General features: G+C 53.4%; 1 protein-coding gene across 1 annotated transcript in view; it reads left to right on the top strand.

Annotated features, from left to right (window-relative positions):
- SAMD11 (sterile alpha motif domain containing 11) overlaps positions 1–16,225 on the top strand; it is an 80,171-nt gene that overhangs the window by 22,509 nt on the left and 41,437 nt on the right. The window contains exons 3-4 of the mRNA XM_068212789.1: positions 339–517; positions 5,181–5,231. Coding sequence (XP_068068890.1) covers positions 339–517; positions 5,181–5,231 — 230 coding nt within the window. The remainder of the gene's footprint in view (positions 1–338; positions 518–5,180; positions 5,232–16,225) is intronic.

Genomic DNA, 16,225 nt, shown 5'->3' with positions numbered 1-16,225 from the left:
GTGGAAATATTCGGTGGGAAAGGTTCTGGAGGCAGAGATTGGTGCCTCACTGTGCTGCCTCCTTCTTTCCTCTCAATGAGGGTGAGATGCAGGCTGGGCATGAAGGGGTGGGAGAGGCTGGAAGTGCAGGGCTGGGTCAGAGCTGGAAAAATCAGAAACAGGAGTGCCTGTGCTGGAAAGCCCTTTGCAAAGTGACAAAGTGTGAGCCGTGTGTGACAGCTTTGGCTTGTCAAAAAGAGCTTTTCGACAGAGGTAAACAGGTTTTTGTTTGGTGTTTGTGGAAATACCGAGATTCCTCACCAAATCCTTGTTTTCTTCTCTTTCCAAACCCATCCCAGAACCGGGGCCGCCTGGCAGAGAAGAGGACCATCCCCCTGCCCCCCACCAGGGTCCCCAAGAAAGAGCTGAGCTCCATTTTCTCTCACAGCGAGGACAGCGAGGAGAGCGACAAGAGCAATGGGCAGCAGCCCGAAGTGAAGCAGGAGGAGGATCTGCACATCAGTATCATGAAAAGAAGGTACCTGCAGGCAGTGCTGGGTGGGGCACAGGCACAGAGACCTGGGCAGAGCCCTGGGGAGCCAGCACTGCCCCGTGGAGTCACCTCCAGGGGCTGGAATCCCACTGCAGAGGGCACATTCCAGCTCACACAGGGCAGCTGCTGGGCATTCTTCACTCCTCTTTGGAGTTTGCACTCTGGGCTTGCAGATTGTCAGCTGGGTATCACTCTCTGTCCAGGGCTCTGTGGCTTTGTGGCCAAGGAATTGCATGACCAGGAAATCATCTGTGGGCTTCAGCTGTCTGAAATACAGAGGTGTGGGGGCCCCAAATCCTGCCTTCTGCTTTCAGTTGTGCTCAGATTCTCGTGTAATTGAAGCTGGGGGGTTCAGTGCTGGGGAGCAGAGTTTGGGAAGCAGCAAGGTGTGGGGCTTTGTGTTTGATGACAAGTGTCAGAGCATCCTGAGAGCCTCTAGGAGCAGGGCAGCAGTGATGGGAGTTGCAGCAGAGAGGAGGAGCTGCTTGATTTTGATCCTTGTTCTCAGTGCCGTGAGCATTCATCCTGGAATTGTGCAGTCCTAGAGGAAGAGGAGAGGGGATTGTCTTGAGTAACTGGCAGCCCTCACCTGGCCACTCCTGGGAGGCCTCAGTGCCCTCAATATTCAGCTGCAAAGTTCCAGGTCCTCGCACCCCTCTGAAAAGGCAGGAATTTCAGAAGATCTGTAATCTCCCCAGGAGAACACACCCCCAGAGGCAGCGTGCCTCAGCCCCCCGTGCAGATCACCGCGGCTCAGCTGGGTTGTCATCTCCCCGTGATGCACAGCAGGGCTCAGATCTTGAGACAAGCCCTATAAAAACAGAGCAGAGGGAGCTGAAGGGCTGTAATTGCTTTTCTGGTGTTTTATGTGCTCCTTGCCTGGCAGCAGAGAAGCTGCTTCCCCTTCCCTCAGACAGATGCTGGTACCCCCAGCAGCTGAGGGCTCGGAGCAGGGAGACAGAAGAGCAACCAGCTCTTCCCATAAACGCTCCTGTAATTAAAGTCTCTCACTGCAGCTGCCCAGTGCTCCTGCTGGAGATGGAGAGGTGTTCTGGGATGCACCTGGGCTGCTCAGGAGCCACCGAGCACAGGGAAGCCTGGCAGTCAGGTTTGGTGAGCTGCCCTGCTCCTCCTGCCCCTTTAATGATGCTTTTAATGCTGCAGAATTACACTGCTAGATTGTCTCATTAGGAGGGAGAGCAACATGATAACTGTAATTGATAATGCTGGGCCCCCCAAATACAAAGTGCCCTTATCTCAAATCTTTAATTACTGTAATTGCTTTGCCTTGTTTATTAGGAAATGAAGGAAGAATGTTTGGCAGCTCCCAGGCAGGGATCCCCAGCCTGCGGTGGCTGTGCTCTCCAGCACTTTGTGTCTCTTGGTTGAGCTTTATTTCCTTGGAGGAGAGCAGGATTCTCCCAGCTGGGTTCAGCTCTCCCTGCTTTTGTGTAGTTGTTCTTTTCCTTTCCCTGCGAGCTGTGCTGCAGTGTGGGGGGCAGAGCTGGGCTGACGGGGCAGGCAGAATTCCTGTGAGGGCAGGAGCAAGGGAAAAACAGGAATTCAGTGCCCAGGGAACCTCTACTGCTCCCAGCCCCAGCATTTATCCCTCAGACAGGGGTCCCCAGCCCTCCTGCCCCAATGAGGGGGAGACTGGACACTTCAGCTGCTCCAGGGCCTCGAGTGGGGACCAGTGACCCCCTCCTGCTGGCCCTGGGGTGGCTCTGGGGATGTCAGGAGCAGTGACCCCCTCCTGCTGGTCCTGGGGTGGCTCTGGGGATGTCAGGAGCAGTGACCCCGTCCTGCTGGCCCTGGGGTGGCTCAGGGGACATCAGGAGCAGTGACCCCCTCCTCCTGGCCCTGGGGTGCCTGGGGTATCTCTGGGGACATCAGGAGCAGTGACCCTGTCCTGCTGGCCCTGGGGTGGCTCTGGGGATGTCAGGAGCAGCCTGACCCTGTCCTGCTGGCCCTGGGGTGGCTCTGGGGATGTCAGGAGCAGCCTGACCCTGTCCTGCTGGCCCTGGGGTGGCTCTGGGGATGTCAGGAACAGCCTGACCCTGTCCTGCTGGCCCTGGGGTGGCCGGGGGGGCTCTGGGGACAGCAGCAGCAGCAGAAAGGCGCCAGAGCCCAGACACGACAGCTGGGCCCTGCAGGGACTGTGCCCCATCTGCTCCTGCCTTAATTCACCTGCTGTGTCCTCCCCCCAGGCTGGGGCTTTACTGGCCCCCACTGCGAGCAGAACTAGGTTAAACTGGGATGGGGAAGCTAGGCCAGGCCTCAGCAAACCTGTGTTTTGCTCCTGCACCCCTGGATGTGCCCCCTGCACACCTGGCACTACCAACACCTCCTTACTGATTCCAGCACTTGGCCTTTTCCTCTTTTTCCTGGTCCCAGTTTCCTGCTGCTTTGAGGGCTGGGCACTGGTGCAGGAAGGAGTCTGGGGATTAGAGCTGGAGTTGGAAGTTTCTTGGCTGGTCCCTCACCTCAGCCTTGGCCAGTCCTGGCTGTTGTTGCTGCCCTCTGGATTGTCCCAGCCCCCAGAGGAGGGAAGTGGTGGAGTCAGCATCCCTGGGAGCGCTCCAGGAAGGTGTGCCTGTGGCACTGGGGACGTGCTTCAGTGTGAACGTGGCAGGGCTGGCTTACGAGTTGGACTGGGTGAGCTTAGAGGGCTTTTCCAGCCTCAGTGATTCCATAATTCTGACTTAGACTCCACAGATTCCATTGCTCTGCAGCAGTTTGGGAAGCTTTGACTTCCCTCCCCTGGCAGGGAGATCCCACCCAGCCCTGATAAATGCATGAGCTCAGCCTGGGAGCTGCCCAGCCCGAGGTGCAGAGTGCCTGTCAGGATCCCAGGGATGTTATCCCAGGAATCTGCAGGCAGATGGAAGCCAGGGGAGCCAGGGAGGAAGGCTCAGCTCTGACAGCAAGCTCCTCACACGCTGCTGGATTTCAGCCCGGCATTGTCTTGTGGCTTGATGCACTTAATTCCTGTTTTTATTAAAGAGTGGCCTCTTTGACTGGTGTGGGAGGGGAGGGAGAGAGGAGAAACGCAGTGACAGCATCTGGGATTGAGCAGGGTGGGTCAGGAACAGCCTTGGCCGAGTCCCCAGCAGTGGGATGGGGTGAAGGATGAGAGGAAGGCTCCAACACCTGCTCAGAGTGCTGGGAAGGTGTCACTGACCTCATGAGGATGTGGGGAAAAAAAGGGGAAACAGCCCCTGACTTCCCAGGGATGCTGCAGGGTAAAATGCCCCAAACAGCTCAAATTCCCTTCTTGGCCAGGAATGAGATGTGAGAGCAGCTAAAAAGGTGGAGAGTAAGAAGGAAAGGAAAATAAAAAAAAGGGAAGGAAAAGGAAAGGGAAGCAAAAAGGAAAGGAAAAATGAAAAAGGAAAGGAAAAAGAAAAGGAAAGGAGAAAGGAAGGGAAAGGGAAGGAAAAAGGAAAGGGAAAGGAGAGGAGGTCTTGCCCCACGAGTGCCCTGGGCAGCTCTGCCCCTCTCCCCGTGGCTCACAGCTCCTCATCTCCTTGGGTCTGACCCTTGCAGCAGCAATTCCAGGTGCCCCAAGTGCCCGTGTCCTGCAGCAGCTGTCAGGCTGCTCTTCCAGGAGCCATGGATGGGATTCCCTGAATCCCTGTTCACTCCCTGCTCAGCCTTCTGAGTGCTGGAGCCAGCCTGGCGTGGATCCTGGGGGTCTGTGGAAGCTGAGGCTGGGATAACTGGGAGGAGCAGGGGGGCTCCAGCTCTGCCCATCCAACCAGAAAAACCCCACCAGAAACCCCGGCCCCCCTGGCTGCTCTGCCTTCATTTGGGATCTTGTTCATCCTAAAGCTGCTGCTCCTGCCTGTGACAGGCAGAGTGACAGAGCACACCAGGCTCCTTCCTGAGGTGGGAAATGGCTGATAACTCATTTCCAGCTGGGGAGGGAGCAGGGCACAGACTCCTCTGGGGCTTCTGCACAGAGCATCAGCACTGAGCTCCTTCTGCCTGCTCTGAACGGGCCTGGGGGCTGAGACAGCACCTGCAGCTCTCAGGGACAGGGGCTGAGGCAGGGACAGGGTCTGGATGCAGCAAGGAGGGGCTCAGGAGGGAGCAGGGAGGGTCAGGAGGGAGCAGAAGGTCAGGAGGGAGGAGAAGGTCAGGATGCAGCAGTACAAGGTCAGGATGAAGCAGGAGAGGATTTCCCAGTGCTGAGCAGCTCCTGGGTCCTGCTGTGGACACAGAGCTCCAAAGTGGGGCTGGAGGAGGCAGGAATTGGGGTTGGACGAGGCAGGAATTGGGGTTGGACGAGGCAGGAGCTGGGGCTGGGAAATGCAGGAATTGGGGCTGGAGGAGGCAGGAATTGGGGCTGGGAAAGGCAGGAATTGGGGCTGGGAAATGCAGGAATTGGGGCTGGGAAAGGCAGGAATTGGGGCTGGGAAAGGCAGGAATTGGGGCTGGGAAATGCAGGAATTGGGGCTGGGAAAGGCAGGAATTGGGGCTGGGAAATGCAGGAATTGGGGCTGGGAAATGCAGGAATTGGGGCTGGATGAGGCAGGAGCTGGGGCTGAGGGGCTGTGGGGTCCCCAGGGCGGAGCAGGGTTTCAGGGGCAGGAGATGAGCGCTCAGCCCGTGCCTCTGACCTCCCTTTTTTGTTTGTTTGTTACAGGATTCACACCCACTGGGATCTGAACATCTCCTTCCGAGAGACCTCTTGCAGGTACCATTTTTGGGCACCTCTCTGTATGGTAGGCTGAGAGTTCCTGATTTGTTGCTGGGTGCTGATGGATGTGAATGAGCATTTCTGTCAGTTCTGGGTTTTATTTTTTCTTCCTCCCTTTGTTCCTCATCCTCCCCTTCCCACACACCCTCTTCTCTTGTTTTTATTTTGGGGGAAGTTGTGGGGATAACTAATCCCTTTTACATTGGAAGAGAGAATTGATGAGACTTCTGAAGAAAGCCCAATTTTGCTGTGTTTACTATGGTCCCAAGAAGGTGGAAATTCATAAATTGAAGATCTCTAGTTGCAAACATGAATGTTCCTCTGTGGCCCCTGATATCCTGGGTGTGGTGCATTATCTTCATGTGCTGCCAGCAGTCACAAACTCTTCTAATCCTTTAAAAGTCCAGAAATTTCCACTAAAACCTGGGATTTTGAAAGGTCTCTTTTATTCTGGATTTCCAGGTCAGGAAAACCCAGAGTTGTAGAAAACTGCTCAGTTTTTAGAACGAGAACAATAAATCTGAGCAGCTGGGAAACCTCTCAGGGAGGAGAAAACAGACCAGGAGGAGGCAGCTGAGGGCAGGGTGAGGGTCTGGGGTTCTGGGAAAATCAGGATCTGCTCCGTGGGATCCGCTGGCAAAGAGCAGCCCAGGGAGAAATTGGAGTTTTCCTAAAAGGGTTTTTTGATGTTTTGTGTGAACCTGTTCAGTTAGAGGTGGAAAAAAGGGAAAATAGTACCACAGGTGGAGCAGAGGACAGTGTCCCTGTCTTTAACTGACCACTGGAGAGGGAATTAAACCTTGGCCATGGGAATGAAGGTGGGAAATCCACGTGGACTCGACCTCCAACAGGGAGCAGTGAGGGCAGAGGAATTCTCTGGTATTTAACTCAGCAAAGACTGTGGCTCTGAACCACAAACCCCCATCGTTCCTAAATTTTCCAGTGCTAAGAGCACAAACCCCACCCCACAGTGAGCACAATGAGCCAGTGCAGCAGCTCAGCACCCATAAAAACAGGTTTTGGAAAGGCAGCCTGAGAATAAAACCCCTGGTTAGCTGCTCCAAGCTTTTGGGACTCTCAAATACAAAAGGATGGATTCCTTCCAGGCAGAGCCTTTCATGCTAAATTTCAGCCCAGAGCAGAGTTTTATGGCTGTTATAAACTCCTAAAAGGCAGAGGTTTGGGATGGAAGTGCTGACAGTGCCTTAATTAATGGCCCTGTGAGCAATGATTCTGCACAATGGCAGCTGAGGGTGCCAACACCTTTGGAAATTAGAATCCCAGTCTTAAAAAAATAATTCCGAGCTTGCAGTGCGTGGAATAAAATAATGGTGTGATTTTTATGTCAGATACATTTGCTGGTCTTCCTCAACTTGACTGTTCCCTTCAGTTTAGCTCTGTCCTGGAAGAAACCTCAGTAATTCCCCTTGGGAACAGAAGTTTTGCTTTTCCTGAGGAGTCCAGCTGTCAAAAGCTGCCCATCCAGCCCATTTAGAAGGGGAAAAAAAAAGCCTGGTTATGCTGTGTGGCAGAGGAAGGATTTTGTGCTTAAATGGCAGGAGAGAAGGGCTTTTCTGTATCTGAGTGGCCCAAATTGCCAGCACACAGCCCTGCAAGCCAGATCTCAGTTCCAGCATGGGCTGGCAGAAGGGTTCAGCTCTTTGGCTCTCAGTGACCTGCCCTGCTGGGTGTGCAGGTTGGTGTTTGTGGGGCAGCTGCTAAAGGGGAATGGAACAGGGCAGGCGAGAGGAAGAGGGACATAAATAAGGCTGAGGGGAAGGAGAAGGTGAAAAATACCTGGGAAACGAGATGGGAGAAGCAAAGAAAATGGGAAATGCAGTGATTTAGCTCCTTCCTTTGGAAAGGAGAGCAGAGAGGGGAAAGGAGAGCAGGGGAGGATTGGAAAGCAGCTGTTGGTGGAGGTGTCGAGGCTGCTCCTGACTCAGCAGAGCTCTGCTGAGTGACACAGGTGACGATATCAGTGCCACAGCACTGCTGCTCTGCCCTGCCCTCCCAGCACTGTCAGAGGGGGCCTCTGGGGCTGCCTGGTTTTATCTTTTTTTTTTTTTTTTTTAACCCTAGTAAGCTTTTCCTTTCTAATCTCTTAGACCTGAAAGGGGGGCTGAAAGGTCAGAGGGAGTTTCCAGCAGCTGGAGGCTGAAGGTGAGCCCTGAGCAGGTGCTGCTGCAGGGCTGGGCTCTGCCAGCTGAGAGCCCTGGAGCTCCAGCAGGGAGGCCAGGCAGGGCCAGGGGGAGCAGTGTCCCCAAACAGGGACCTGCCTGTCCCCTCTGGCCGCCCCGATTGCTCCCCAGCTGGGAAGGCTGGTGCTGAGCTGAACAAGCTGAGTTTTGCCCATCAGATGAAGTCAGGGAAGAGGAGACTGGGGAGATCCCAGCTGTGTGGGACCTGCAGAGCTGTTCCCACAACTCCTGGGGACTCTGGGGGATACTTTGGTTCTTGACTCCATGGAAGACTTTAGAAGTCCCCAGTGAGGCACCACAGATGTGTCAACCGTGGCTGGCACTGGCAGGAAAAGGACATTTATTTAATATCAGACTGAATTCAGCCCATCCAGGTCATTCCTGCCCTGGGTTTGGACAATGGGCTGCTCAGGGAAATGCTTGTCCTCATCCTGGGCCTTCAGGAATCAGGCACAGCAGAGGTACCTGAGTGGCTTTTCCCTTTCCTGGGGGGATAAGGCCAAACAAGGAGAAAATTTGGAGTGATGAAAAGAATGACTTAATCTGAATTAATGATGTCATCATCATTTCATTAGCAGCACTTTCTGCTCTTGCACTCATTCCCAGGAAGATTTATCTGGCTACAGGGATGGGGTAGGGAAAGGAGACCATTTATGGACTAGCAGAGATTCAAATGCTAAAGGGGAATGGGAGCTGCTCTACCAGCTTTAACTTGCATTTAAAGCTAAAATTGCATTTCAAATAAAGGTGAGAAGAGTGTTTAGATTCCTGCAAGAAAAGGGGAAAGTGTATTGAGAGTAATTCTGGCCATGTTTATCCTCAGTGTGCTGTCACCTCTGGTGCACCTGTCATGGGAGGGGGTAACAGACCTTTTTGTAGGGTATCCTAAAGGATTTGGGATCAACTGAGCATCTGAAGGCCTGTGTGTATTGCTGAGCCTTGGGAAGAATTCCTGATACCTTCCAGCTCACATAATCCTCAAAGGAAGAACCAAATCCACAAGGAACAAACCCTCTGTGGGACTGGGATGGTTTGGAGTGTCCACTCCTGTGGATCCTCCCTCCCCTCCTGCCCCAGCACCCATTAAAGCTGCTCAGCCGAGGAATTTTTAATATTTCATCAGCTGCACGTGGCGAGTGGAGAAAACGAGGGAATTCGGGGTGTTCAGAGAGCCCTCAGCCCCATCAGCTGTGCCAGCCACACATCCCTGTCACTGGCTGAGCAGAACATCTCTTGGTGTGTCCCTGACAGGTCCCACACTTGAGGGATCTCTCTCCTCCCCATCTCTCAGGGTGGTGTAATTCCATCTTTTTTTTTTTTTGTTTTTTAATTTATGAGCTTGCAGAGAGCTGAATGACAAAGCAGGCTTACAGTAAAAACATCTTCATACTTATTTCCACCTTATTTTGGAGTTGCCAGCCCTACTGATCATTTTTATGAACTGTCATGAGCATTAATGAAATTTTATGGGCATTTTGCTCGGGACGTTGCAGGATGATTAATTTGTTTTTTCAGGCTCAGTCTGCAGGGAGATTTAGGGCTGTGCTGCCCTTGGGTAGGGTTGGGATTTTCAGGCCTCTGTGCTCCCTCCAGCTGGGAAAACTCATTTATCCCTCCCTCCTCTTTTCCTTTCCCTCATTTCCCCCTTTCCCTGCCTTGTTGCTGTGCCTGGTGGGTGACATCTCAGGAGCTGGAGATCCCTGGGAGCCAGAGGTGGGATGCTGGTGAATTGTTGTCTGTCCAGTTCATGTCTGAGAAGGACAGAGAGTGACCCAGAGGGCTTTTTACCAGTGGTGACGTTTGAAAAGTTACCAAAAAGGCCAGGGAATAAAAATATAATATAAATCCAATATAATATATAATAATAGCAACATATAATACAAATATTTAATAATATACAACTAAATAATATCTAATAATAGCAACATATAATACAAATATTTAATATTATAATATACAACTAAATCATATATAATAATAGCATATAATACAAATATTTAATATTATAATATACAACTAAATAATATCTAATAATAACAACAGATAATACAAATATTTAATATTACAATATACAACTAAATCATATATAACATCAACATATAATACAAATATTTATTATTATAATATACAACTAAATCATATCTAATAATAGCATATAATACAACTATTTAATAACAGAATATACAACTAAATCATATCTAATAATAGCATATAATACAAATATTTAATATTATAATATACAACTAAATCATATCTAATAATAGCATATAATCCAAATATTTAATAACAGAATATACAAATAAATAATTAACAGTATAACATACAGTATACATTTTATGTTACAATACATTTTATACAATACATTTTATACAATATACAATAAATTTATTTCTATTTATTTATACAATATATTTGTACAATGTACAACATAATATCATAAAACATAGATATGCATAGTATAATACATATGCATAGTATAATACATATAGATAATATAATCAAATACATAATACAACAATATACAGTATATAATACAGTATAATAATATATAACAACACAATAGAATACATAATTACATACAATGTAATATAAAAATGTAAATATAAATTATGTTATATAGTGAATATCTAGAAATACAGTTTTACAAATAAAAATAATGATAAGAGGCGGCCAAGTGGTGGCTTTCGCTGAGCTTTGCCTGCTGGGTTCTGTCCCAGAGCTCAGAATTCCCATGGGGAGCACCTTGCTCCCGTGGCAGGGGGAATTTCCCGGCCTGGCTGTGCCGGGGAGGTGGCAGCGCTGGCAGGAGAGCTCAGGCTGCTCCTGTGCTGAGCAAAACATCTCTTGGTGTGCTCCTCCTGCTGCCCCAGCCCTGCCCTGTGCCCTTGACCCCAATCGCACCATGCCCAGCCCTGGCTGCTCCTCCTGCTGCCCCAGCCCTGCCCTGTGCCCTTGACCCCAATCGCGCCGTGCCCAGCCCTGGCTGCCTCCTCCTGGCTGCTCCTCCTGCTGCCCCCAGCCCTGCCCTGTGCCCTTGACCCCAATCCTGCCGTGCCCAGCCCTGGCTGCTCCTCCTGGCTGCTCCTCCTGCTGCCCCCAGCCCTGCCCTGTGCCCTTGACCCCAGTCCTGCCGTGCCCAGCCCTGGCTGCTCCTCCTGCTGCCCCCAGCCCTGCCCTGTGCCCTTGACCCCAATCGCTCCGTGCCCAGCCCTGGCTGCTCCTCCTGCTGCCCCAGCCCTGCCCTGTGCCCTTGACCCCAATCGCACCATGCCCAGCCCTGGCTGCCTCCTCCTGGCTGCTCCTCCTGCTGCCCCCAGCCCTGCCCTGTGCCCTTGACCCCAATCGCGCCGTGCCCAGCCCTGGCTGCTCCTCCTGCTGCCCCAGCCCTGCCCTGTGCCCTTGACCCCAATCGCTCCGTGCCCAGCCCTGGCTGCCTCCTCCTGCTGCCCCAGCCCTGCCCTGTGCCCTTGACCCCAATCGCTCCGTGCCCAGCCCTGGCTGCTCCTCCTGCTGCCCCAGCCCTGCCCTGTGCCCTTGACCCCAATCGCGCCGTGCCCAGCCCTGGCTGCCTCCTCCTGGCTGCTCCTCCTGCTGCCCCAGCCCTGCCCTGTGCCCTTGACCCCAATCGCGCCGTGCCCAGCCCTGGCTGCTCCTCCTGCTGCCCCCAGCCCTGCCCTGTGCCCTTGACCCCAATCGCTCCGTGCCCAGCCCTGGCTGCTCCTCCTGCTGCCCCCAGCCCTGCCCTGTGCCCTTGACCCCAATCGCTCCGTGCCCAGCCCTGGCTGCTCCTCCTGCTGCCCCCAGCCCTGCCCTGTGCCCTTGACCCCAATCGCGCCGTGCCCAGCCCTGGCTGCTCCTCCTGCTGCCCCCAGCCCTGCCCTGTGCCCTTGACCCCAATCGCTCCGTGCCCAGCCCTGGCTGCTCCTCCTGCTGCCCCCAGCCCTGCCCTGTGCCCTTGACCCCAATCGCGCCGTGCCCAGCCCTGGCTGCTCCTCCTGGCTGCCTCCTCCTGCTGCCCCAGCCCTGCCCTGTGCCCTTGACCCCAATCCCGCCGTGCCCAGCCCTGGCTGCCCGGCGGGGATGGGCTTTGGAGCTCTGGCCAAGGTGACCAGCGCCGGGAGGGGCTGAGCTGAGGCTTTCCCTGATCCACATCCCTGCCTCTCCTGCTGACTCAGTGACCCTGGCTTTACTGCTGGGGGCAGGGACGCTGACCTTGCCGCAGAGGCCACGCCAGGGCACAGCCAGGCGGGCTGAGGGAAAGTTATTCCTCAGAATTCCCTGTCCCGGGGTGACTCCTGCCTCTGCGGGGCTGCAGGGTGGCTAATCCCTCACTCATGTGGTGCCCTGTGTGCAGGGGGGGACTCAGAGCTTGTGAAATGGGGTTTTTTTTTAAATTTGTTTAGGAAGTGTTGTGTTTTAGTAAGGAAGATGCCGAGGGGATTCATCAGTTCTTGGGAATAAACGCGATTTTATTCCCAGAGCACTGGATTTGGCGTGGTCAGGGCCGGGATGGGGAGTCTCTGTTCCTACACAGCAGAGACACAGCTCACACATATTTTCCACTCTGAGCTGCCACCATTAACTGGGAGCACCAGGGGCTGATTTTCTGACAGGTTCTGTGCAGGAGGTCAGAGCAGGGAGATAGAGCAGTCCCTTCTGGGGCTTGGAAATCAATGAGTCTGTGATTAAATGGCCCACGGAGGCTGGACACTGCAGGCTGAGGGAAAAGCAGTGATATTGGTGGTGTTTTATGTGGGGGCTGCAGCAGGAATTGCTCTTGCAGCTCTTCCAGGTCTTTGTACAACCCCCAGATTCACCAAATAGAGGTTTGTTTTTTGTTTATTTTTTTTCCCAGGGGCTGGACTGGAGAGCTGATGTTTCTTTAGAAATCAGTTATTAGTTTTTTTTTTTTTTTTTAAATGCTAGCTAGAAAATCTGAGCACCCCTGAGTGCCCATGCTGGACCAGCCCTGCCAGCCCACAGTTGTGCTGTCACATCAGGTTGTTTCTCGGGGCTGTAATGATGCAGCAGCATTTATGGACCAACGTGGGTTCTCCTTTAATGGCTTCCATAAAAAGCTCATTATTCCCTCCCCCCGTCCCTGCCTGATTTACATCCCTCCGACCCTGGCTTTGGGCAGCCCTGAGGCACACACTCTTCTGCTAAATCCTGGCTCCCTCAGGCTGGAAAAGCCCTCCAGGGTCACCAGATCCAGCCCTAACCCTGCCAGGGCCAGCAGTGCCCCGTGTCCCCAGGGCCACCTCCCCAGGGCTCCTGAGCCCTGCAGGGCTGGGCACTCCAGCGCTGCCCTGGGCAGCCTGCCCAGGGCTTTATTCCCTTGTTTTGGGTGGGGAATGTTCCCTGATATCCCACCTAAACCTCCCCTGGTGCAACTCGAGGCCGTTTCCTCCAGCAGCCGGTGGCTCTGGCGGGGACACTGCTCCTGACAGCAGAAACTTGGCTTTTTGTGCTGCTGAGACCAGCAAGGGAAAAACCCCTCGTGCTTCTGCAGCTTCTGGGGATTTTCTCACCTCCTTGCAGCTTCTCTGCCACTCCCGGTGCCTCAGCCTGGCCAGGCAGGGTGGGAGCACAGGGGTCAGGGGGGGAAATCCCTGCAGAGGGAAAGATCTGAGCCTGGCACCTGAGCCAGGTGAAGCATCCTTGAACCAGCCCCCCCTGCCCTGGCCAGGTCACTGCCCTCGTGTCTTCTCCCCTGCAGGTCTGACATTCCTCCCTTTGCATATTGGATTTTTCCTTTCTTTATTGGAGGGAGGGGCAGAGGGTCGGGACAGTTTCATGGCTGCTGTATTGATCAGTAAAATTTAATATAATCCCAGCACTTACTGGGTGATCGTTAAGGGGATGGAGAGCCAGTGAAATGTATTTTAAAAGAAATGCTTTTCCATTTTATTTCCTTCCCATTTTACTTTCTGAGTCTCTCTTCTCTTCCAGTCTCCTGCTTTGCATTCCTTCAGAGATTTTTGACTGTGTTTTCCCAGCTTTCCTTTGATTTCATTATTAGAAATTACCCACTCTGGTGTGGTGCTGGACCCGTTCCCCACTCCCTCAGCTCTCTCACAGTTTCTGGATCTGTGGAATTTTGTGCCTGCTGGTTTAGGACTCCCTGTGGTTTTATCCCAGCTCTCTCTGGAGCTCCTGTGGCTGCAGGGCCAGGTGGGCTCTGCTGTCTGCTGCCCATTCCTGTGCATCCCCAGGAGCAGAGCCCAGAGCTGCCTCCCCGACAGCCCAGCGAGCCCCGGAGCAGAACAGCGACAGCCCGAGCTCCACATTTCCACTGGAGCAGCCTTCTGGGAGCTGCAGCTGGGTGCAACTCCTCCTCTGCACAGGGACTGCACTTCTGCTGCCTGGGAGCTCTCTGGAGTGACCTTGGAGCTCAGGGCAGAGCAAACCTGGCTGTGCCAGCAGGGTGGGATGTGCCTGCCAGGCTCCTTCAGCCTCACCCCGTGAGGAGGATGGGGCACGGGGAGCGAGCTCCTGCTCCGTCACCTCCTCACTCGGGGGAGAGGGAGCTGCAGCAAAAGAAAGGCAGCCAGTAGTGAGAATTATTTCCATTTTGACCAAACCGTCTCCTTCCCCGCTCTGCAGTCAGTCCCTGCAGTCTCCGAGCAGAGCCACCAGGGCCTGCGGGCGCCTGGCTGCCTGTGCTCCGCAGAGCCCTGACACTGATTTATATTTCGGTTAATTGTCTCCAGCCATTAGTCTGCTCATCCCTCTCCTCGTTAGAGATGCACTCGCTGCTAATGGCTGGAAATGAAACACATTTAGAAGGCGTTGCTCCCAGTCTGGGGCTGCCTGGGCAGGCACTGGGAGCTGCCACCTCCCCCGGCTCTGGGGGTGGCGTGCGACCCTCGGGGACATCTGCCAGCACCTCTGTGCCCACTGTGGCTCACAGGTCGGGAGCCAAAGGGGCCGAGGGCCTGGGGGCTGCCCGCTCATCTCATCCCCTCCTGAAGTTCCTGCATCCCAGTGTGCTGGCTCAGAAAGGGCTGGGATGGAGAGTGGGGACCGGATTCTGCCTGACTCCATGGGTAAACTGAGGCGAGTTCAGAGCCTGGAGTGTTCCTGTGGCTCCCTGAGCGTGGATTTGCTGATGCACCTTTGCACACCACAATGGTTTTTATTTTAAACCCATGGAAAATCTCCTGAAAGCAGGAGATTCTGGGGGAGGGAGAGCACCACTGCTGGTGTGGGGATGATTTCTTCTCCTGGGTTCTGTTTTCGCTGGATCTGTCCCGGTGTTCTGCCCTCTCTGGGTTTTGAGGAGCTGCTCCAGGGAGAGAGGGTTGCATTTTCCTGGTGGATCAACCAATCCCTCCCAGTAGCTGCACGTGTTTACACACCAGCGCTGCTCTGGGCTCGATTGGGATGTGAGGCACTGCAAATGCAAAGATGTAATTATCCCATTTTTCTCTTCCCACTCCCTGCTCTCCTGGCTCCTCTCCTCCGCCCTTTCCGGGCCTTGTGCTGATGGCAGCGTTTATCTGCATTTGTCCTCTGTCCCTGACAGCCACTTATTGATTGGCATGATTAAAAAGAACTGATAATCACTTCACATTAATCCCATAAATGACTTAAGACACCAAAATATTTGCATAATGCATCTTAAAGGTGGCAGCTAAAAGAGGATAAGACCCAAAACTGCTTGGCACAGGAGAAATGGGCTTCCCACTCACCTGTGGGCTTGCTTAAGTAATGAGCCTCGTGCTTGCATAAGGAGCACTCTGAAGTGCTTTAGGGGGGAGAGGCCATGGGTGCTCAGAGGATTTGGGATCCCAGCATCCCTTCTCCTGCTGATCCCCCTGAGGGATGGGGCATCCCGGGGGGAATCACGGGGCTGTCTGTGTCTGCAGCCTCCCGTGGAAATCTGCAGCCAGACGCCCGCTGAAAGTACCTAAAGACTTTCTGTCCTGGACTGATCTGATTAGCAGCGAGCTAGACACGGATTAGCCCCTGCTGCAGCCCCGGGGCTGGGCTGGGAGCACCGGGATCTGCTCGGGGCCAGGGGAGCAGCACTGGGGGGATTGGGGGGATATTTAAGGCAGATCAGTGCTGGGTAATTCTGCAGATAATGCACCCTCCGGGCTGCCCTGCCGGGCCCAGGTGAGGACACCCCTGGGTGGGAGCTGTGCTGGCACGGGAGGGAGCTGTGGCTGGGCAGGGAGGGCAGTATTCCTAATTTGTGTCATTTTTGCCAAGTGTCTCTGGCTCTCCTGGCTGTCATCTTCCCTTCAGAGGGAGGGCAGGAAGAAAAGCTGCCCCGTTTAGCTGGGGGTGAGCCCCTGGTGCTGGGAGGATGGGGAGCTCAGCATCTCCTGCAAACAAACAAAGGGGGGATGTTCCAGCACCACCAGCTCCTGCCATGGGTTCCACCTCGTTCTTCTCCCTCACTCTTTTGTAGATCATCTGCTCAGGAATATTTTGCAACTGGAGAGTGGTTTGCCAGCAAAATCATTCGCCACTGAGCTGCAGTATCTGCTGCAGTAAACTAGTTGTTGTGTTCTTCCTCTCCATAGGAGGGAAAAAATCAGAAAAATAGGACTAAACCAGCCTAGTTAGCAGCAGTGTGATGCAAGGAGAACAGGCAAAATCATGCTGAATTGCTCTAACACAGTCTGTTTTCCCAGAAGGAAGAGCATTGTTTCAGGATCTGTTGGAGGGGGAGTTGAAAATGGTTTTGTAAATAAATCTGTCCCCTCAGCTCTGGGTAACGCTGCTGTCCGGGCTCGTGGTGGGTTTCTCTCTGAGGAGAAAAACTATTACTCAATCAAA

This window comes from Anomalospiza imberbis, chromosome 23, assembly GCF_031753505.1.
Source record: "Anomalospiza imberbis isolate Cuckoo-Finch-1a 21T00152 chromosome 23, ASM3175350v1, whole genome shotgun sequence".
Taxonomy (NCBI): domain Eukaryota; kingdom Metazoa; phylum Chordata; class Aves; order Passeriformes; family Viduidae; genus Anomalospiza; species Anomalospiza imberbis.
The sequence above is the reverse complement of the archived record's forward strand: the minus strand, read 5'-3'. Positions and strand labels throughout refer to the sequence as shown.